The sequence below is a fragment of the Ochlerotatus camptorhynchus genome, unplaced genomic scaffold (genome assembly GCF_037179485.1).
Source record: "Ochlerotatus camptorhynchus isolate MF236.1 unplaced genomic scaffold, CSIRO-AGI_Acam_v1.1 ptg000350l, whole genome shotgun sequence".
Taxonomy (NCBI): domain Eukaryota; kingdom Metazoa; phylum Arthropoda; class Insecta; order Diptera; family Culicidae; genus Ochlerotatus; species Ochlerotatus camptorhynchus.
The window spans coordinates 790,168-813,118 of NW_027040838.1; the positions used below are offsets into that span (position 1 = coordinate 790,168).

General features: G+C 43.7%; 1 protein-coding gene across 3 annotated transcripts in view; it reads left to right on the forward strand.

Moving 5' to 3' along the window:
- mino (glycerol-3-phosphate acyltransferase mino) overlaps window positions 1-20,435 on the forward strand; it is a 46,731-nt gene extending 26,296 nt beyond the window's left edge. For 2 of the 3 annotated variants that reach the window (XM_065231313.1, XM_065231312.1), the window contains 6 exons: window positions 11,155-11,493; window positions 11,555-12,025; window positions 12,090-12,388; window positions 13,279-13,951; window positions 14,009-14,330; window positions 19,632-20,435. In XM_065231313.1, the coding sequence (XP_065087385.1) occupies window positions 11,155-11,493; window positions 11,555-12,025; window positions 12,090-12,388; window positions 13,279-13,951; window positions 14,009-14,330; window positions 19,632-19,807 (2,280 nt within the window). In that variant the 3' untranslated portion in view covers window positions 19,808-20,435. Of the gene's footprint in view, window positions 1-11,000; window positions 11,094-11,154; window positions 11,494-11,554; window positions 12,026-12,089; window positions 12,389-13,278; window positions 13,952-14,008; window positions 14,331-19,631 lie in introns of those variants that run through there. The other variant, XM_065231314.1, reaches the window with a different exon arrangement.
- Window positions 20,436-22,951: the final 2,516 nt, after the last annotated feature.

The following is a 22,951-nucleotide window of genomic DNA, read 5'->3' on the forward strand; positions in this document are numbered from 1 at the left end:
AGAACTTTAAAAAAAATACGAAAATTTAGCTAAGTTGATTAGAGAACATAAACGAAGTTCCATTAATAAAAAAAATGTGAGAACTTTTAGCAAGCAGCGATATGTTCAAGGAATACCATAGAACTTCTAATAAATTTATATATTTTCGATAGTTTGATGATATTCAGCGAAGTTCCGAGTACTTCGATGACGATCAGATAGCTTCAGAATAATCCGATAAACTTAAGCAAATTTGGCCAGGCAGATTGAAATTTTTTGGGCCCTGACCAAAGCATATTTGCGGAAACATGTAAAGGCAGCAGATTCCGCTACAAAGTTTGCGAAAGACTGAGAAAAAGTATCCAAAATTACTGGAAAGCCATCTGTGGTGAAGCTAATGAATAGCGTGAGATCACAAATCCGCTCCTTGGCTTACGATTGATCGGATCTCGGATTTTCTACGTTAAACTGTAAAAGAATGCTATAGAGAACATTAATACGAAATAAAACTAGAATTAGCTATAAACAGAGTTACGTTGTCATTTTTTGAATCGTGCTTAGACATTCTGGGACACCCTATAGCATTAACTCTATCATAAGTGGTGTGTTCTGATATGAAGGGCTCGGCTGCCTCAGACAGCCGTTTTTGCTTAATGAACATTGAATGGCTACAACAACTCGATCATAAGTGGTATGATGTGATATGAGGGGCTCGGTGCCCTTAGAGCGATCGTTTTTGCTTACTGAGCAGAACATCATGCCCGTGAGTCGTCTTTTTTTTTTCTTTGCCAAGCCTTGCTGCATACCCAACCCGTTTATCCAACATCCCAGTGATTGTTCGTGGAAGTGCAGAGGATTGCTCGGCTTCCAACAAAGCGAGTATCACGTCAACACATTCCTACCCAATCCTTTCTTGACCTGCATTCGGACACGGACGGCGCTGGTATTGCCTAATTTTAGATCACCAGTTTTTACACATTCAGGATGATCGCTGGTCCCAAGCATCATCTGTTGGTTCTCTGTGTAATTACAGTTGATCTTGCAATAACGGAGTAGGATTCACTAGGGTGGGGCTTATTTTTCAAAATCTTTTGGGGACACGTTTTCTCATGTGGAAAATGATTACTAGGGCCAAATGAACAACATATCCAAAAATGAGCGTTTTTCGTTAAGATTTAGAGGTGGCGCCAGAGGCCTAAGTCCAATATATCGAACGAAGCTGATTTTTGAACAAGTCTAGTGCGCTTTCGTTACCCTGAAGGGCAAAAATTTTGTCCGTTTGGTGATATCTTAAGCCATTTTTGAGATATACGGCATAGCTGGTTTGGACTTACACCCACGAATATGATGTAGCGCAAACAGTATTCTTGGCAGTGCTAGATGCAGTGAGCGTATGAGTACGATACAGATCGACCGAGAACGCGAGAGTGTGGGAGAGAGAGCGAAAGAAGAGAGAGAGAATGATTAAATCTCGATGAACATTTCAAATGGTCCTATCTGCTTTGATCGATTCTCTTCATCGACTATCTCTTTTGATAACCACTGCTATGCTACTTTTTTTCAAGTCAGTTAGGGTTTTCTTGTGGAAGTTCCCGCTTACAATAATATTCTGGAAATTTTCGTTTTGAGTTACATTACGATTATAATCATGAATTCGACGGATAGCCCTTTCAGTAGGGTGGGGCTAATTTTGCACACTTCCCAAGTAACAATTTCGATTTTATAAGGGTTCTGTAGACCATGATTTAGACTTGTAGCATGCTTTAAAACCTCCATAAAACTTGCAATTTGTTGGAAAACAACCGTAAAATTGCGGTGGGTGGACGGAACCACCCAACGCGCGCTATTCGGGGGATTCCTGTACTGCCTATAATCCCAATATCAGTCCCAATGGAAAAAAGTAGGCATTGAGAAAATGGCAGTTGAAATTACAAAGTGCAATTGCCATGTTAATATCTGGGTACTGCGGAGTCGATCAATTTTATTTTGCAAGCCAATGGAAAACTGCTTGAAATTTTTTTCAAGTTTCAAACTGGTTTGCTCTTTCTCTGTCGATTCCCGCCAAAAGCTCTGAGCCAGGAGTGCTCGAGCCCCCATGACTCTAACAAAGTTTGTTTACATACATGTTTCGCCAAAGTATGTTTTACTGTAATTGAAAACTCAGCTGCCTCATAAAAACTATGCTGGTTTTTATACTTTCATCACTGAGCCTGTTGGTTTTTATCTTTGAGCTAACATTAAGAATGTGTTATGAAAAAGTATAGATCATTTTTATGAGATTACAATGCTTGACGGTAGATAAGAACAGTAACTGCATTTGCTGCTTCTGAATGTTTGGCTCCCGCTTGACAGTTCACACTGGCTCCCAAGTGACAAGCACCTTGAGTGAGTCCGCAGTACTCAGGTTAATATAAGCAAAATCATAATAAATTAATTGATATTTTTTTCAAGTTGAATTCACCTTGCATTAACCTTGAAGCTAGCATGTTTTGTTACATCAGCGAAAAATATGGTGATCCAACAAGTATAACTGTAACTTGACCTCTAAAGGGTGTCCACGATGAAATTGCCACACACAAAATTGTTTCGCAAAATTCGAGTTTTCATCCGATTGCCATCAAATTTTCAGGGATTGAGAAATAACTATTAAACTTCATTTTACTATTCGTATTTTATTTACAGTCCATATGCAAATGCCCGCACCTTGGCCTTAACCCCGGCCATAAGATTCTGCACAACCTGTGAATCAACCGTTTTTTGCATGTAAACCCATACTTTCTTCAGTTCCTCGACTGTCTTCACTACCTTAGGTCGTTTAAGAAGGTGCTGCTTCATAATCGCCCAGTACTTCTCGATGGGGCGGAGCTCCGGAGTGTTGGGAGGGTTGAACATTTTCGGCACGAAATTGACCTTATTGTCCGCATACCACTTCAGCACGTCCTTGGAGTAGTGGCATGAGGCCAAATCCGGCCAGAAGATTGTTGGGACGTTGTGGGCCATCAGGAGAGGAAGCAGCCGCTTCTGGAGGCACTCTTTTATGTACACCTGTCCGTTCATCGTGTCCTGGGTCACGAAAGGTGCACTCCGCTTCCCGCACGTGCAGATGGCTTGCCAAACCAGGAATTTCTTCGCAAATTTGGACATCTTCTGAGTGCGGACATGCTCCGGAACGCTGAACTTATCCTTGGCCGTGAAAAACAGGTTGCTGGGGATCTGTTTGAAGTCGGCCTTCACATATGTTTCGTCGTCCATGATGCAGCATTCATCCCACTGCGACCTAGCAAGAAGTACAGTCGACTTGTTTCGCGCTCCGGTATTTCGGAAGTTTTCTCGGTATTCGGTTGGTTTAAATTATCAGTTTTTTCTCGCTTAGTGATTACTGGCATAGTACCCGGCTAAACAATTATCTGAAAGTGAGTTTTTCTGAGAAGAAAGTGGTTTTCGGCGCCATCGGAAAGAAAATTGTTCACTTGCAATTGCATATTCGCAAACCAATTTGCGCTTCATCGGTGCGTGATCACGCATACCTGCACACAGATCATCGTCATCGAGTGTCAGCATCTGCCTCCGCATTTATACCGGTCATCCATCATCGTGTGTCCAGCTGAGTGCCGAGCCTAATACAAGCACACCACTACAAAGATCGCCCGCACACGCGCATCGAAGGTCACCCACGCTGCGCGTCGCTCCGCTGCTGCTGTGTAATCACTCGGTGGTAGTAGTATAGCAGATAAGTTTTTTTTTTCCTGTTTCTTTCTTTCTCTCGCCCATCAGTTAAATTTAATTTTGTGTTTCTGTGTTTGTAGTTTTTTTCTGTTTATTGTGTCTGTGTGGTTTTAAGCATCGTTTCAGTGGTAGAGCGTTTACCGCTTCCACTAGTACGGCAAAATGGACGTCTCGTCAGAAGACGATATGGACATTTTGTCGGAAGATGACACCAGTTTGCCACTCGATGGCAAGAAAAGACGAAAACGTCCTGTCATTCATGGTTCGTCTCAGAAAAGCCCCCGATCGCGAGCCTATCCAGATGACTCGACTGGGCCATGGGTTGTCTACTTTCAGCCCAAAAACAAACCTTTGAACTTGATGCAAATTTCCACTGATCTGACGAAGCGATACTCAGCCGTGACCGAAATCACGAAGGTTAGGCATAATAAACTTCGTGTTGTCGTTTCTAACCTGAAGCAGGCTAACGAGATTGCTGCCTCCCAGCTCTTTACGATTGAGTACAGGGTTTACATACCAGCTCGTGATGTGGAGATCGAAGGTGTGGTCACCGAAGCGAGTCTGACCCCCGAGATCTTGGAGAAGCAGGCGGTTGGCCGTTTCAAGAACCCCTTGCTCCCTCCGGTGAAGATACTGGATGTCCAAAAACTGGGCTCAGTATCTGTCAGCGAGGGTAAAAAGAGTTTTACCCCCACAGACTCGTTCCGTGTGACCTTTTCTGGTTCAGCCCTTCCTCACTACATCGAGCTGGGAAAACTTCGACTACCTGTGCGCTTGTTCGTTCCCCGGGTCATGAACTGCCAAAACTGTAAGCAGTTGGGACATACGGCGTCCCACTGTGGCAGCAAGGCACGCTGTTCCAAATGCGGGGAGAAGCACGAGGATGGCGCCTGCACAGTCACTGCACCAAAATGCGTGTACTGTAAGGGAACTCCTCATGGTCTCTCGTCATGCCCGGTGTACAAACAACGCGGGGAAAAACTAGAGCGCTCTCTTAAAGAACGTTCCAGGCGGTCTTTTGCAGAAATGCTTAAGACAGCCAAGCCATCGACCAACGAAACAAATCCCTTCGCTCTTTTGTCAGATGACGAGTCTGGCTCTGACTTGGCTGAGGAGGGAGTTTCTTTCAGTTTTCCGGAAGGTTCTGCCCGGAAACCCCAAATCAGCTTGCCCAAATCAAGGAGTGGTGGAAAAAAGGAGACTTCTACTCCTCCTGGATTCCGCAGAACTGATTATACCCAGGATTTTCCACCTCTCCCGGGGACATCCAAAACCCCCGATGCCCCAATTTTCAGAACACAAGCCCCTTCTTCATCTGGGTTGTTCTCATTTGATAACATTGTGGACAGTATCCTCGATTACCTCGATATTTCTGATCCTCTGAAAAGCATTGTTCTGGCAATGCTTCCTACTGTGAAAACCCTCTTGCAGCAGTTGACATTGAAGTGGCCCCTCCTTGCAGCAATCATCTCCTTCGATGGATAATTTTCCAAACGAGGTCGGGGATTTGATCACTGTTCTACAGTGGAATTGTCGAAGTCTTATTCCTAAGATAGAATCGTTTAAGTTTTTGGTTCACAATAATGATTGTGATGCATTTGCTCTATGTGAAACTTGGCTCTCTTCAGATATCGATCTTCCTTTTCATGATTTTAACATTATTCGACTGGATCGTGAGGATTCGCGTGGAGGAGGAGTACTTTTGGGGATCAAAAAGTGCCATTCCTTCTATAGAGTGAATCTTCCACAATTTCCAGGTATTGAAGTTGTCGCATGTCAGGCTTTTGTTAAAGGCAAGAGCCTTTGTATTGCTTCTGTGTATATTCCTCCCCGAGTTTCGATTAGTCAAAAACAACTTTCAGATATCTGTTCAGTTCTTCCTACTCCACGGTTGATTATGGGAGATTTTAATTCCCACGGTACAGGCTGGGGGGAACTGTATGATGACAACCGTTCTACTTTGATATATGACCTCTGTGATAACTTCAATATGACAATTCTTAACAATGGAGAAGTAACACGTCTGGCTGGTCCATCCTCAAATGGAAGTAGATTAGACCTCACACTTTGCTCTAATTCATTATCGTTGGATTGCACGTGGAATGTGATCCAGGATCCCCACGGTAGTGATCACTTGCCGATCAAAATTTCGATTGCCAGTGGGTTCAACTCGTCAGAATAGGTTAACGTTGCGTATGATCTAACCCGTAACATCGATTGGACTAAGTTCCAATCCGCGATAGATGATACAGCATCGTCAGTGGAAGAGCTTCCGCCGTTGGAGGAATATAATTTCCTCTCTAATCTCATCGTCGACAGCGCACTTCAAGCTCAAATACGACCGGTGCCGCGATCGTCTATTCGTAAGAAAACACCATCGCTCTGGTGGGATCAACAATGCACGGAGGTTTACCGTAAAAAGTCCGACGCGTTTAAACTTTTTCGGAAACGCGGAACACGCGAGCATTTCAACGCATACACATCTCTTGAACGCGAACTCAAGAGCCTCATCAATCCAAAAAACGGGGTTACTGGCCGCGCGAAACGTCTATGAATACGCTTTGGAGTACGGCGCGAAGAATGCGTAACCGGTCTACTAACAACGAAAGCGAGGAATGCTCGGATCAATGGATTCTTAAATTCGCGCGAAAAGTGTGTCCGGATTCCGTGCCGTCGCAGTTGATTCCTCGCGGAACCGCGAATTCGGTAGACGAAATCAGTCAGCCTTTTTCAATGGTGGAACTTTCACTCGCTCTCCTTTCGTGTGGCAATTCTGCCCCGGGATCTGATAGAATCAAGTTCAACTTGCTGAAAAACCTCCCAGACGTCGCTAAGAGGCGCATGTTGAACTTGTACAATCAGTTCTTGGAGCTCAATATTGTTCCCGACGATTGGAGACGAGTAAGGGTGATAGCCATTAAAAAGCCTGATAAACCCGCGTCGGATCACAATTCGTATCGGCCCATCGCGATGCTGTCGTGTATTCGGAAATTGATGGAGAAAATGATCCTTTTTCGCCTCGACAAATGGGTTGAGACGAACCACCTTCTTTCAGATACTCAATTTGGTTTCCGTAGGGGTAAGGGAACGAACGACTGTCTCGCGTTGCTTTCCTCGGAAATTCAGTTGGCTTTTGCTAAGAAAGAGCAAATGGCTTCTGTGTTCTTGGATATCAAGGGGGCTTTTGATTCAGTATCCGTTGAAGTTCTTTCAGAGAAACTCCACGTTTGTGGATTGTCTCCATTTATGAATAATTTTTTGTGCAATTTGCTGTCAGAAAAACATATGAGCTTTTCTCATGGAAACTCTACAGCTTTTCGATTTAGCTACATGGGTCTCCCCCAAGGCTCATGTTTAAGCCCCCTGTTGTACAATTTCTACGTTAGAGAATTGACAATTGTCTTAGTGACAATTGCACGTTGAGACAACTTGCAGATGACGGCGTAGTGTCTATCACAGGGCCAAAAGAGGTTGACCTGCAAGGACCCTTACAGGATACCTTGGACAATTTGTCTACTTGGGCTATTCAGCTAGGTATCGAATTCTCCACGGAGAAAACTGAGTTGGTCGTTTTTTCTAGGAAGCATAGCCCAGCACAACCGAAGCTTCAACTTTTGGGTAAACCGATCACTCATTCCATGTCCTTTAAATATCTTGGGGTCTGGTTCGATTCCAAATGCACCTGGAGATCCCACATTGAGTATCTGAGACGAAAATGCCAACTAAGGATCAATTTCCTTCGATCAATTACCGGAACGTGGTGGGGAGCCCATCCACAAGATCTTCTGACGTTGTACCGGACAACGATTTTATCGGTTTTAGAGTACGGTAGTTTTTGCTTCCAGTCGGCAGCTAAAACGCACATCATCAAGCTGGAACGGATCCAGTATCGTTGTCTTCGTATCGCGTTAAGATGCATGCACTCGACTCATACTATGAGTCTCGAAGTGCTGGCGGGCATGTTGCCACTATCCGTCCGTTTTTCAGAGTTATCTCTGAGGCTCCTCACCCGTTGCGAAGTAATGAACCCACTGGTGATCGAAAATTTTGAGAAGCTTCTTGAGCTAAATCCTCAAACATGTTTTATGACTTTGTACTACCTATATTTAACACAGGATGTCAGCCCTTCAAGAAATATTCCCAATCGTGTAGTCTTCTCCGATTTCGGCAATTCAGTGAATTTTGATTTATCTATGACGCAGGAAATCCGCGGAATTCCAGAGCATCATCGTCCTATGATTGCTCCGTCATTATACGCTGCAAAGTTTGGCCATGTTGATTCTGCAAGAACGTTTTTCACAGATGGATCTCTAATAGAGGAGTCCGCTGGTTTTGGTGTATTTAATGAATTTCATAGCGCCTCTCGAAAACTTGAAGCTCCTTGTTCTGTGTATGTGGCTGAACTGGCAGCAATTCACTACACTTTGGAAACTATTGCTTCACTTCTTCCAGACCACTACTTTATTTTTAAGGATAGTCTCAGTTCTGTCGAGGCTATCCGTTCCATTAGGCCGGTAAAGCACTTCTCGTATTTTCTCTTGAAAATACGAGAACTGCTTAGTACTTTATCCGTGCGCTCTTTCATCATCACCTTCGCGTGGGTCCCTTCGCATTGCTCAATTTTGGGCAATGAGAAGGCGGATTCACTTGCGAAGGTGGGCGCTATGGAAGGTGACATTTATGATCGACAGATCGCCTATAGTGAATTTTTTTCTATTTATCGTCAGCAGTCGCTCGTTAGCTGGCAACATCAATGGAGTGAAGGGAGCTTGGGACGATGGCTACATTCAATTATCCCTAAGGTGTCGAAGTTTGCATGGTTCAAAGGGTTGGACTTGAGTCGAGACTTCATACGCGTGATGTCTCGTCTCATGTCCAATCACTATTGTCTAAACGCTCACTTGTTCCGTGTGGGGTTGGGAGACAGCAATCTCTGTGAATGTGGACAAGGTTACCAGGACGCTGATCACATCCTTTGGTCTTGTGCGGAGTATCGTGGGGTCAGATCACATTTTTATGATTCCCTTCGGGCTCGAGGTAGACAACCTAACGTTCCAGTTCGGGATATTTTGGCTAGACGCGATCTGGAGTTTATGAAACTCATATATGTTTACTTTAAGGATATTAACCTTAGATTGTAAGTTTGATTAACCTTGTGCTTAGTTTGTATTTTGTACGTGTGGGTTTTTTTTTTCAATGTTTGTTTTCAAGATGAATAGAAATAATTTCATGCTTTAGGATTAATTAAATAGTTGTATCGTAAACCACATTTCAAACCTCCTTCTTCCCTTTTCCCATCCAAAAAATTGTAAATCTCCACTAACCTCGAGACAACCGCGAGTACTCGGTCCAGTTCCTTTAACTTTAAATTTAAGACAGTAATAATGTATAACACAAAGGATAACTCGGCTCTGTAAAGTTTATTCGATTGAGCCTGTACAAATAAAGTAATTATAAAAAAAAACAACGCCATTAACGTCAACATTGATTCCGGCATCCCTGCCAGCCAGATTGAGGCGATCCCTCTATATTTTATATTCCACGATTGCTACTGTCAAATCGACCAATCTGAAACTGAATCAGATTTGACCGAGGGGGGGAGGTGGCTGTCAAATACGAACAATCGTTGCCTACCTCACATAACTGGTTCCAAACGTAAACAAGCCATAAGAAACCTAGAGCGTTTGTTTACGTTTGGAACCAGTTTCATACAAGAATGATCAGTAGGCTGATTTGACAGCACGTCCCCCCAGGATTTGACAGCAAATTGGCTCGAAATCGCTACCCGATTGTCAAGTCCCGTCCCAAAGTTTGGCCAGTATTTCAGTATACAGGAATCCTCCGAATAGTGCGTTGGGTGGTGCCGTTCACCCATCGTAAATTAATCGACTGTCCTCTATCCAATTGAGCTGATTTTTTGTATGTGATTAGGGCCAACCTTAAAGTTGGTACCCGCAGAAAATCAACTCAATTTGTTGGAAAACAACCGTGAAATTGCGGTGGGTGGACGGAACCACCCAACGCGCGCTATTCGGGGTATTCCTGTACTGCCTATAATCCCAAAATCAGTCCCATATGGAAAAAAGTAGGCATTGAGAAAATGGCAGTTGAAATTACAAAGTGCAATTGCCATGTTAATATATGAAAAATCATAATAAATTAATTGATATTTTTTCAAGTTGAATTCACCTTGGCTTCACGCAAGCATGTTTTGTTATATCAGCGAAAAATTAGGCGATCCAACAAGCATAACTGTAACTTGACCTCTGGACGATCGAATTTCAAGGTGGGCCTGATACGCGATTACTTTTCCGAATGGGACAAACTGACTTGATGTGGTTTTCACATTTTTCATGATCGAAGTACGAAATTTTATAACATAATATGAAAGTAGATGCCAATTGATAGTGGAAAACGTTGTTATCTTAAAATTGTCGCAAATCCATATGGGACTGATATGCAATTAAAGGCAGTGTATGATTGTACAAAACTACGCGAACTTTTACCGCTGAAATACCTACCACAGCACGTGTTTGCCATATCTATTATCGTCAAGCAAAACAAATTGGATACAGTTAACTCTCCCTAACTCGACTGGGGGTCATCGAGCCACCGACGAACCGACATGCCACAGGAGCAATTCGTTTGCCCACGGTTCATCGGTGATCGAGCTACGGAGGTGTTGGATAATTGATCGCCATAATCCAACATTTGCATTCAGTTGGATAGTACCGAGTAAATAGGAATTGACTGTACATTCAAATGCCATTCTGCGCATAACACCCGCACTGAATAAAGCCGAATGAATAACAAATATCAAACATCTTCTGCGCTTCGCAGTTAGTTGAAAAGCACACATGTACCTAGACAATTCGCAGCAGTTGCTCTCGGAGAACGTTATCTCCCGTCGTCGTCTTAGTCGTCGTCGTCGTCCGAGAGAATCAGTTACCTTAGTTAGTCGCCATTTACCTAGTCGAAGCTCGACCGATGCTTGCCTACCTGTGGTTAGTACTCACCACAGCCTTCTAACTATAGTGCGTCACGCGTTCCACTATCTACTCTCTATCCACGTTTTATTCTGTTTGTATGCGATGCTCCCGTGTCCATTCGGCGCCCAAGCAAATTTAAAAGTATTAATAAACTACTAACCATCATCGCGTGTTGATCGTGGGAAAATTTCCCGACGAGATGAATTTTCATCTCACTTTCCGTTCGGTGAAGTGGTTAAATTTTCTTTAGATACCTTTCGATCCAGCTCGCACACAGCTGACTGTTCTATGTTCTGTGACTCTCCGGTGACGTAACGTGCTACACTTGGTGGAGAAAAAAAAATGTTTTTCAGTAGTGTCTTCAGTGTCGATCGTGGCTATCGTTTTGGTGGTGGATGGGTACCTTCTACTAGAGAGAAAGGCTAGTGTCTTATCTAATCTCAATATTTATCACTTGCAGCAACCGCAGCTGGATCAGGTGGACCGCCGGCGGAATGCCATCGATATCCTTCGAGTTACGACGCATGCCGGCCGTCGTACGGACAGCTCCCCGACGGATTGGGGCGTCTGGTGTCCCCATTTGGCACAGGCCACCCGGTTGATGAAGTACGACTATCCACAAGTGGCCGGAGCTGTACTGGGCGAGGAACGGGTTCAGCAGGCATTGGAAATGGCAGCTAAGGAGTCGGTCAACGAAAAGCGACAGGAGCTGCTGGCTGCCGGCGAGAGCGACGATTCGTTCGATGAAGACACTTACTACAACGAAGTGATGCGGACGAACGAAAAGAGAGCTAACAGGGTAAGGCGTCGATTGGTAGTTGAGTGGGGCGGAATGTTAAAAATGATCTTCATTGATGTAGGTTCTGATCGGAATGCGTTCGAAACTGTCGGATATGGTGCTGCGAATTACATCCTGGGTGTTGTATAAATTGCTCCCGTGCTTCCTGTCCGGAGTGGCAGCCCATCCCGGTCAGGTGGAGATGATCAAGCGTGCGATCGCCAAAAATCCGGACGCTCCATTGATCTTCCTGCCGTTGCATCGGTCACATCTGGACTACATCATGGTTAGTTTCATCCTGCTCAATCACGACATCCGCTGCCCGCTGGTGGCCGGTGGTGACAATCTGCGGATTCCCGTTTTCGGCAACATCCTCCGGTATGACGGAGCGTTCTTCATTAAGCGAAAAATCGATCCACTAACCGGGAAGAAGGATCACGTCTATCGGGCCATTTTGCACACGTACGTGCAGAAGGTTCTGACCGCCGGGCATAATGTGGAGTTTTTCATCGAGGGTGGACGCACCAGAACCGGCAAACCCTGCATGCCGAAGGTAAATTTGTTGGCTAATTTCCCTATCTACGACGATTGTTGCTAACTTTCTCGATTAATCGTAGAGTGGAATCCTGTCCGTCATCGTGGACGCCTTCAACGATAAGAGCATCTCCGACGCGCTGATAGTGCCGGTGTCGATCAACTACGAAAAGCTGGTCGACGGAAACTTTGTGCGGGAACAACTGGGCCAGAAGAAGGTTCCGGAAAGCTTCTCATCGGCAGTGGCGGCCATCATAAAGATCCTGAAGGCCCGCTACGGTCTGATGCGGATCGATTTCAACGAACCGTTCTCGCTGAGCGAGCTGGTCAAGTCGCTGCGCAAGTCGGAAATCGGCGGCAACTTTGGTGGACCGGAAACCAGGTTAGTAGATTCAGGACTTACAGGAATTTACATTCGTGCAATAGTTTCAAAGGGTGTTCTAGGTACAGATCAATTGACTTCTTGGTTAAGTTGAAGATGTTTACAGAGGGTGCCATGTTTGCGTTTCTAAAGCCACTTTCGGCATTTATAGGAGTGCGTTTCGGTGGTATAAGACTGTTTAATCATTCAACTTTAGGCATGTTTTGGCGTTCTGAAGGCTAGTTGTACGTATTTAGACGATATAGGTGATTATTAGGATTAGGGCGCTAATGAAAAAAAAAATAGGTCAACCATATATAAAATTGTCATTGTCTCGAACTCAATCGGACATGATTTGGGTGGCGCAAAATCGTCAAAGTTTGACCTTTTTTCATCTCTGGTTGGTTTGAAAAAATCGATGATCTTTTTTTCCCATACAGTTCATTGGTACCCTAATAAGGATATTTTAGAGTTATTAAAGCCATTGTTGGCATTGCCAACGCAAGTTCGGACATTCTGGCGCTTCTAAAACCACGTAGCAGTTTTAAGGATCATTTTGACGTTGTTAAATGCATTTTGGTGTTTTTAAAAGCCATTTTAACCAAGGAACCTTCTCAAGAATTTCAAAATACAACCAACTTTATCTTTCTCATTATTCACTTTTACTCTTTGAACTTCTGAAGTGGATTTATCGGAAAAACTCGACGTTCTCCGATTCGCATGAAACTTTGCAGTGATTCACATTTTTGCTCAAATTTGCTGAGACTTCTCTCAGTTGCGTTGAATTTCAACGAAACTAGTTCAAGGGACCCCTATGGGAGTTTTGGAAGTCTTTCAAATGCTAACCAATCGAGGAACGTCTATCAAAGCTAGTGACTAACACAGCGATCTTCTCTCTCTCCCTCCAACAGACGCCTCCAGCACAAACCATCCTCGTCGTCCCTGTTCGGCACGGACGTCGTCCAGGAGGAGCAGGAACTCCGCACCCTGGTCGACAACATAGCCCGCCACGTGGTGTACGACTGCGCCAAAGCTACCTCGGTGATGACCACCAATGCCCTGGCCTTCCTGCTACTGAATCGCTTCCGCGATGGAGCACCCCTGTCGATGCTCACCGAAGCCCTGGACGAGCTGCGATGTATCCTGAATTCTACCTCCCGCGATCTCGGCTTCACCGGTGCCTCCGAAGACATCGTCAAGTACGCCGCCGACCTGTTGGGTCCCGGACTGGTAACGAAGGAAAAGCGAGGCACCCAGCTGTTCATCAAACCCGTCACCATGATTCCCAATGTGATAGAGCTGGCGTACTATTCGAACAGCTTGGTTCCGCACTTTGCACTGGATTCGATCGTAATCACCGTTGCCAGTTTGCTCAAACGGGAAGCGGAACACAGGCTCCGGGAGCAACAGAAATCCACCGAAGATGTCAGTATTGGACGGCAGGAGCTATTCTACACGTGTCTCGATTTCTGTGATCTGCTGATGTACGAGTTCATCCTGTCGAAACCGTGCCAAAGTCTGGAAATGCTACTGCAGGACAGCTTCGATAGGCTGTGCATCAGCGAACTGCTATCGCAACCGGAGGTAGGCAACGAGAACGGACATTTAATCGGCGGAAATGTTACAAAACTCTACTTCTAGGTCGAGTACACCGAGGATCAGAATCGGGCTCGGCGCCTAGCGGCCCATCTGGAGATGAACGAGCTGAACGATGCCAGCAGCGAGGACGACTACTTCGACGATAACGCCCAGGAAGATGAGGTTCGGGTGTTCCTGCCGGCCGAGAAGCACTGCAACCGGATAGTGCTCCAATCGGTGCTGGCTCCGTTCACCAACACCTACGCGGCCGTGGCGTACAGTTTAAACCACCTGATCGGCGGTAACTCGATGGTCGAAGGGGAATTCATTCGGCAGTGCATCAAGGAGATTAGCACCCGGGTCGAGATGGGCGAGTGCAAGTATGGTAGGTGTATTTGGCAGTTTTTAACGGTTGGGATAAAGGGTTGAAAATTTGCATCAGAAGGGCGAAATTCGGGAAAATATTAAAAAAAAGTGCATGAAGAAGAAAAGTTCAAGTCGAAAAATCGATACTAAGGTGGCTTCCATAAATAATGTTTCCATATCTCAATGAAAATGATATGCTAGAAAATGTGTGACTTCAGCAAAGTTTATGGAAATGATAAGGTCTACAATTTTGTAGAATATTTCAATATCGAAAATCGTCAATCAACAAAGTTAGAATTTACAAGTAGTGTCCCCATGAGTATAATTTATGGACGAGCCCTTCATCAAATGCGCCTTCTTTCGATTAAAATGTTTTTTGAAGACATGCGCCTTCTTTCGATTAAAATGTTTTCTGAAGACACCAAATTGATTAAACTTCACCTTCATGTAATTTTTATTTTTGTCCTGAAATTCGCTCTTCTAGACCACTGTGCGTGCAGTGGAGGAACACTGAACTAATTATCACGTTCAATATTTATGGTTTTACTCGTGAATCTAATATGTATTTCATGTCAAACCTCTAATCAAGTTTATGGTATCTCAAAAATTTATAAGGACAAGTGGTAATTAAGTCCTCAAAAGTTAGAAGTTCCCCATTCTGTAATACAAGAATAGACGACTGGCAAGTCTAGAAGATCTGAAAATTTTAAGAATTTCTCTGATAAATTGGTAAGTCAAGTTCACCTCAAGGGTTACTCTATACTCTTTCTATTGCTTCAAAAGTAAATACAAAAAAGGATTACATTAGACGAGCCTGAAGGACCTCTGAGGTATGTCTGAAAATTCCCGATAGCAAAGCTGTTTGTCTTCAAAGACTAGCTCAGATGCCTTGAATACGTATGCCCTGAGGAGCTCTAGGGCAAATTAAGTTGACTTAAACGCCATGTCCTGAGGATGAAGTGGACCCCCTTATTCTGTGAGTCTCACTTGATTCGTGTGAGATGACTCCGTGCAAATCAAATTGCGAGTCATCTCACACGAGGTGACAATTCAGGGGAAACATGTCAGAAGGGTATAACTCGAAACGTAAACAATGACTTTAAAAGTCGATTTCTCTTGAATGACCAAACACTCACGGAATCTAACTACACCAGCTCATAGAAAAAACATTTCTCTGTCAGATGATTTAGTTAGTTTTAATGGGTGTATTGTCATTCGTAAGAAACCGACGATCCAATTCATTGTTTATGTTTTGAGTTAGAGCCTTCTGACATGTTTCCCTTGAATTGTCACCTCACCGGTGAGAGATAGTATATAAGGGGGTCCACCTCATCCTCAGGACATGGCATTTAAGTCAACTTAATGTGCCCTAGAGCTCACGTGACTCGAAAAGTCGACAGAACTTCTGCGAAAAGCTCATAGAACTTCTGAGCCCACAGGACGTCAGTGGGAAGCCTACCCAGAATTCTGTCAGAAATCCACAGGGCTTCGGTGGGACGTCTACAGAGATTCTGCGCAAAATGAACAAGATTTTTGTTGAATGTCCACAGGACTTCTGCAGAAATTCCACAAACAGTCTCGAAGTGGAAACGCCACAGAATTTCTGAGAGAAGTCCTCAGAAGTGCAATGAGCACTTCCCGCAGGAGATGTTTACACTTCTGGGGAAAGCTCTTAGAAATTCTGAAGCCAGAACTTCTGCGGGAAGTTGACGGGACTTGAGTGAGACGTATTTAAGACTTCTGCAGAATTTCATCAGGATTTCTGTGAGAAGTCTGCAGTACTTTTGTGGAAATCCTATATTGGACTTATGAAATAGTCCACAAGATGATCTAGAGTTTTTTTCTGGGAAGTTCACAAGCCTTCTGCGAAGTCTACTGCACTTCTGTGGAAACACCGCTGAACTTCTGCGTTAAGTCCACATACATAATTAAGGAAGATCGCACAACTTCTGGCGAAATGTTGACAGGACGTATGTGGAAAATTCACAGGACTTCTGCAAGAACTCATCGGGATTTTTGTAGGTAATCCACTGGCCTTCAGCGAAAAGTCTACATGACTTCTGTTAAAAGTCCATTAGATTTCTGTGAAAAGTCCACAGGATTTCTGAGACAAATCGTAAGACTTTTGTGGACCTTCTACGAGGAGTCCACAGGAATTCTGAGAAAAGTACACCGAACTTCTGTGAAAAAATCACAAGACTTCTGCGAACAGTTTACAAGATTTCTCTGAAAAATCTATAGAATTCCAGGTTCCAGAAGTCCACAGGAACTTCTGTGGAAAGTCCACACAGGTTGTGGGAAGTCTACAGGAGTTCATTGAAAGCCCACAAGAATTCTGTGGAATGTACTTAAAATTTCTGCGGGAAGTCTACAGGACTTCTACGAGAAGTCCATAGTACTTCTATGGCAACTCCTCAGAAGATATATGGGACATCCACAGAATTTCTTTGGTTAATCCACAGGCCGTCTGCGAGATGCGCAAGCAGGCCTTTTGTGAAAAGTCCACAAGACTTCTGTGGCAACTCCATAAGACTTTTGTCCATGAGACCTGCGAAAGCCCACAGAACTTCTACGAACAAGTCCACAGGATTTCTGTCAAAATCCACAGATCTACTGCGAAATGCCCAGAAAACTTCTTTGGAAAATCTTGAAGACTTTTGTGGAAAGTTCGCAGGTTGTGGGAAGTCTATATTACTTCATTGAAAAGCCCACAAGAATTCTGTGGAATGGGCTTAGAATTTCTGCGGGAAGTCTGACTTCTATGAGCAGTCTATGGCAACTCCTCAGAACATGTATGGATAATCCACAGGATTTCTGAGGATAATCCACAAGTCGTCTGTGAGATGCGCACAGGCCTTCTGTGAAAAGTCCAAAAGACTTCTGTGGCCACTCCATAATACTTTTGTCCATAAGACCTGCGAAAGCCCACAGAACCAACCTCTACAAACAAGTCCACAGGATTTCTCTTCAAAATCCACAGATCTACTGCGAAATGTCAAGAGAACTTCTTTGGAAAGTCTAGAAGACTTCTGTGGAAAGTTCACAGGTTGTGATCTAAAGGACTTCATTGAAAAGCCCACAAGAATTCTGTGGAATGTGCTTAGAATTTCTGCGGGGAGTCTACAGGACTTCTACGAGAAGTCTATAGTACTTCTATGGCAACTCCTCATAACATGTGTGGATAATCCACAGGCCGTCTGCGAAAAGCGCACAGGCCTTCAATGACAACTCCACAATACTTGTGTCCATAAGACCTGTGAAAACCCACAGAACTTCTGCGAACAAGTCCATAAGATTTCCGTTCAACATCCAAAGATCTACTGCGAAATGTCAAGAGAACTTCTTTGGAAAGTCTAGTTCACAGGTTGGGGGACTTCATTGAAAAACCCACAAGGATTATGTGGAATGTGCTTAGAATTTCTGCGGCAAGTCTAAAGGACTTCTACGAGTTCATATTACTTCTACGGCAACTCCTCAGATCATATATGGGAAATCAGCAGGATTTCTGTGGATAATCCACAGACCGTCGGCGAGATGCACAAACAGACCTTCTGTGAAAAATCCACAGGACTTCTGTGGCAACTCCGTAAGACTTTTGCGAGAAGTCCATAAATCTTGCGGAAGTCCACAGCAGTTTAGCGGGAATTTCATTGGTTTACTGCGAAAAGTCCACTGAACTTCTGCGTTAAGTCCACATGCATTTTAGGAGAAGTTCACAGAACTTCTCCGGGATGTAGACAGAAAGTTTATTAGAAGTACATAGCACTTCTGCAGGAAATCATCACGATTTATAGGTCTTCTACGAAAAGTGCATATGACTTCTGTTAAAAGTTTACAGTACTTTTATGGGAAGCCCATAAGACTTCTGCAAGAATTCCAGTGGACTTCTGTGGAAATCGCTAAGGACTTCTGCGAAAATTTCACAGAAATTCTGTGGAAAATACACAGGACTTGTTTGGGAACAAGACTTCTGTGGAACGTCCATAGAATTTCTGCGGAAAGCCTATAAGACTTCTTCGAAAGTCCATAGGCAACTCCACAGAAAATTTTGTTGAAAATTCACAGAATGAAAACTCCGCAAGTCGATAAAATATATGCGGAAAACTCCCCAGGGACTACGTGAGAAATCTACAGGATGTCTGTAGAAAGCCTCTCCTACAGAATGGGTGTGTGAGGTTCCGTTGACTTCCCGTACATAATGGATATAATCAACAGATGATATAATCAAAAGAACGAATTTGGGCACACAGTTCTTTGAAATCGCTTCAATTCTACTCTTGTCATTCTCCAGAATTCCTTGAACACTGTCCTCGAAGATCTTTTTTTTTATTCAGCTTTGAAGTTTCAACGCCATAGGCTTCCAAACTTTCCCTTTCAGAAACTTGTTCCGGTATTCATCAGAAAATATCAAATCTGCTCACGAAGTGCTCTGAACTTTCCCTCGATTTATTTGGGCTTCATCCAAAGAGCTCTCTGGACCTGAGACCTCTAAATTTCTTAGATCAGTTTTCAGAGTTCAGCAGGCCTCAAAAGCTTCCGGATACGCCCGTACATCAGTACTAAAATGTTTTTTAACACTCCCTTGTAAATCCTCGAACTCGTTCTTAGAGCTCCTCACTGGTAAAGGTGTAATTGGAAATCCTCAGAACTTGTAATCGAGCTACTCTGAACGTCGGACCTACACACTAATCCAGGCCTCCATCGTTCGGTAAATTTTGAACTACAGAACTGTTCGGTAAAAGTTTAAAAATCAGTGAAAAATCCAATTATTAGAAAATTTATTCTGAACTTGTACAGAATTTGTTCGGTTCACCCAATTTATTGATGAAAAATAAAATTTATAAATTTTATTGATATCTCACGTGTAACGGTCATTTGAAAATTTTACCGACTTGTTCTGTTGTTCAAAAACCCGGTAAATTCCTACCGACTTCGGTGATCTGAATTAAGTGTGTATCCTAGGAGATAACTTTATCCGCCTTACCAGGTGCAAAAGAGCTATCTCCAAAATATACCCAACCCCGTGGTGCTCCCTGTGAATATTCCTTCCTAGATTATCAGATCTGTCTGTGGACAGTTACCCGAAATTACGCCGATGATGAAAGTCATATGAAAACGAATACAAAAATCGTGGGTAAATTACGCTGGCCCCTCACCTTCTCCATTGTCAATTTGTTAAGATGGCCTTAAAGATAAGTGCTTCATATGTAGCACTCCTCATGTACGCACAAAATTAACACTTGCTGTTCTGTAGTAAATTAAAACTACCATTCTCGAACTCACAATAAACCCGTTTCCTCTCCCTTTTCCCCCGCAACAGGTGAAAGCATATCGACCGACACGGTCCGCAATTGCCTGAAGGTGCTGGAGAAGCGGTCCATCCTCGAAGTGGTCAACAACAACGGCGTCCGGATTGTGTCGCTGGCGGCGGCGTGCGACTCGACGGCCGAGGTGCAAGGCATCATCCAGGCGCTGGAGAAGTTCGTCCCCGTCTAGGGCCTCTGAACGCAAGTAAGCAAAGTAGGTGGTACACATATTCCGAGAGATCGAGAGACTGCTTTGACTGCTACTGCTGTGACGAAATGACGATGCCCCGCCTCCTGAGTCTTCCCGGTTTTTCCCATCCTCCGCTTTCTGATCCTGGTTGTGTATGTGTTTGATTGCGATGCGAGAGAAAGAGAGAGAGAGAGTATGTGTTTGTGTGTGTGTGTGTGTGTGTGTGTAAGCGATCGAGGATAATTATTCAGGTAACTATTGAAACTACTTTACAAAACAGTTATTTTTTTTTGGTCGGATCCAACTTTGAGGGATGGAATGAGAGCATTTGTTAAACTTCCTGCTTAGCTCGTAGTCCCAGTGTTTCCTATTTTTTCCTCCCCCGTTGAGTGTGTATGGCGGACCTAGTTTCGTTTTGAGCTATTATCCAAGATGTGAACATATTTACCAATGAAAGATGTGTTAGAACACGTAGAGAGTAAAAGTTCTCCCTTTTAAAGAGGACGAAATTGAAGAAACGAAAATTGATCAGTTTACAACAAGATATCCAACATTTTTTTGTCTAGTCTGTAAGAGACGCGCAATAAAAGATAAAGACACAAATTTTAGTGCGGTAGTGAAAATGAAATGGTGCGATGTTGGGTTATCTTTGCCACGACCAGTTTGAAGAATGGTCCCAGTTTGGAGGTTCTTTCGGAAGGAATAGGTGAGTATTGTTAATTTTTAAAATAATCTTTATTTTCTGATATCTCCATCCTCTTCTCAAACGACGATTCTTGGATCATTTCCATTGTTCTTTTATTTGTGTTATCCTCCCTCTTTCGATTCGGATGTGGCCGCGTTATCGGTTTCTTTTCGTTTCATTTGTATCAGAGTTATCCATTGTTTTCTGTTTTGTTTATTTTGTTTTCACTAACTGTTATTATTAATTATAATGTTTTTGTCTCTTCTTTCATTTGCTTCCTTTTTACTTCAATGTGGTAATTATATTGTATGTACGATTTTGTCTTCGCAGTCGTTTCTCTGCTTTAGACGCCGCCAACAACCAGATATGTGTGACCTTCTTTGTGGTGTTCACTTTCGCGGAAAGGACCAGTAGAAAGCAGGGACTTAAATTTGCTAGTTTTTCTTGAGTTTGTTTCGATTGTTTAACTTGGGTCGTGGCACTCAGAGTTAGCTATTGTTTGTAAACATTTTTGTTTGTTTTTGAACTGTTGCAAACCGCGAGTATTCGGTCGCACTCTTATTAAGTTTTAGGGAATTTCCGTAAAGCGATTGACTCTTGTCAAATAAAAAATAAAATTTGTCATGTTGAGGTTATGTTCACATAACTGAACAATTGTTTTTTTTTTAATCAGTTCACTACTTAATCACTAATCATTGCTACCAACGTGTCAGATATTTAAAAACAAAAAGATTCATGAGATCCTAGAGAGATTTTCAGCACAATTCATGAGAACTTGTCTGCCCATGCAACTGTTAAGCAAAAATGGGACAGTTATGCTTTTAGGGGCAGTCTTCGAGAGTATAAAATGTAGCTCCGCGCTTTGCTAAGCAAAATCGGAAATCGCTTCGCTGAACTATGTTATCTACCCAAGTGAGCTGCGTCGACCGAGAGAGCATTTTGCTATTTCAACGATTTTTCAGGATAAACTTAAACTACATCCAACATCTGTCTGGAACCACAGAAACGATGAACGCAGGGCCTCCTATCGTCAATGTAGTTCAACAGTGAAGATGCATCCACTCCGCAGGAATGTGCCGCCTTTTGTTCACTGGGACTACCATTATTACACTTGCAACCAGTAACTAGATGGTCAAATACTGGCTACAAATGATGCCTCCGTTGAGATGATCTCCAAGGCCCAGGATCCGATGGACTTCCGTCCGGATTTTTGTAAGAGACATAGTGCAAGCTTCTTAACTCCACTTCATCGTCTATTCCGTATGTCCCTCTGCTGTAAATTTGCACACATGTTTCCTATTCACTACAAGTGAAGCAAACGAGCTCACTGAATTACATCTTTGAATGCTGGTTCGAAACTGTTCGAGCTTGTTATTATGAAACCGTCGCTGCAGGCACTCTACACGGCGAGTAGTACCAATAGACTGAGTGAATCCAATAGACTGAGTGAATCCGATCTTTACTTTTCGCATATTCGGGAATTTGTTCCTGGAGAAACCTGGAAAAAGCTGGTAAAACATGAGGCAAATTCACTCATCGGTGAGTTCCTGCACTTTAAGTGATTTATGAGTAAGCTAAACTCAAATTTGGGACCTTCTCATTCGCCGTGTATGAGTGCTGAACAACACGGGAATACCTCACTAGTGACAGCGAGTTACCCTCACCTCACTCGTGGCCTCCTGGAATCGACGAGACGTTTCAGCTTCAGCTTAATGTCTTCGCCAGTTGGTGTACCTACTTTAAACCCAGCTAATTAGCCCCAGGCAAATACCGTTCTCCAAAAAAACTAACCGATTGTAATCAGCTATGACCTGCTTGGCACGACACTCGGACACGAGAATCAGGCGGTCTTGCATTCGCAGTTATCTTTCTGGCAACACATTCCATTCGATAAGGGGTCTTCTAGGGCTTCATTCTTCCTGGAATGCCAACGTTCACCACAGCCGTCTCGGTCCTGAGTTTAGATGTGGGTCGGGGGTCTTCGAACTTGCTATGCCTGGCAAGTATAAATTCAACATTGATCATTCGCTGCCTGAAGTCGGTTTGATTTTCAGCGCACAGGAATGTCCTATCGAAGGAAACGCACGTCATGGGAACATGGAATCAACTCCGCATCAGCCGGTTTCATCTTCTTCTTAATCTTAGACCCTGGGACGCACCGTGGACAGTATTTTGGAAGCTCCCAGTCCTTCCGACGCAGTCGCGCCTCCCGCTGACATCGCTCATCGGAGTCGGCCCGGCCCTGCGATCGGAAACAGAGAGGAGGTCTTCCGAATCTCCCAATCAGGCGAGTATAGTTCAAGATCTGTCTTGAAACATCCCCTGCCTGATGTCGTTGCCAATTCTAGATCGCAATGCAGCCCCCGTCAGGCTACTTATCGTCACAGTTAGGCCATCTGCATCTGCATGTATTACCAGAACGCTGGTGGGATGAATTCCAACATCGATGATTATCGCCT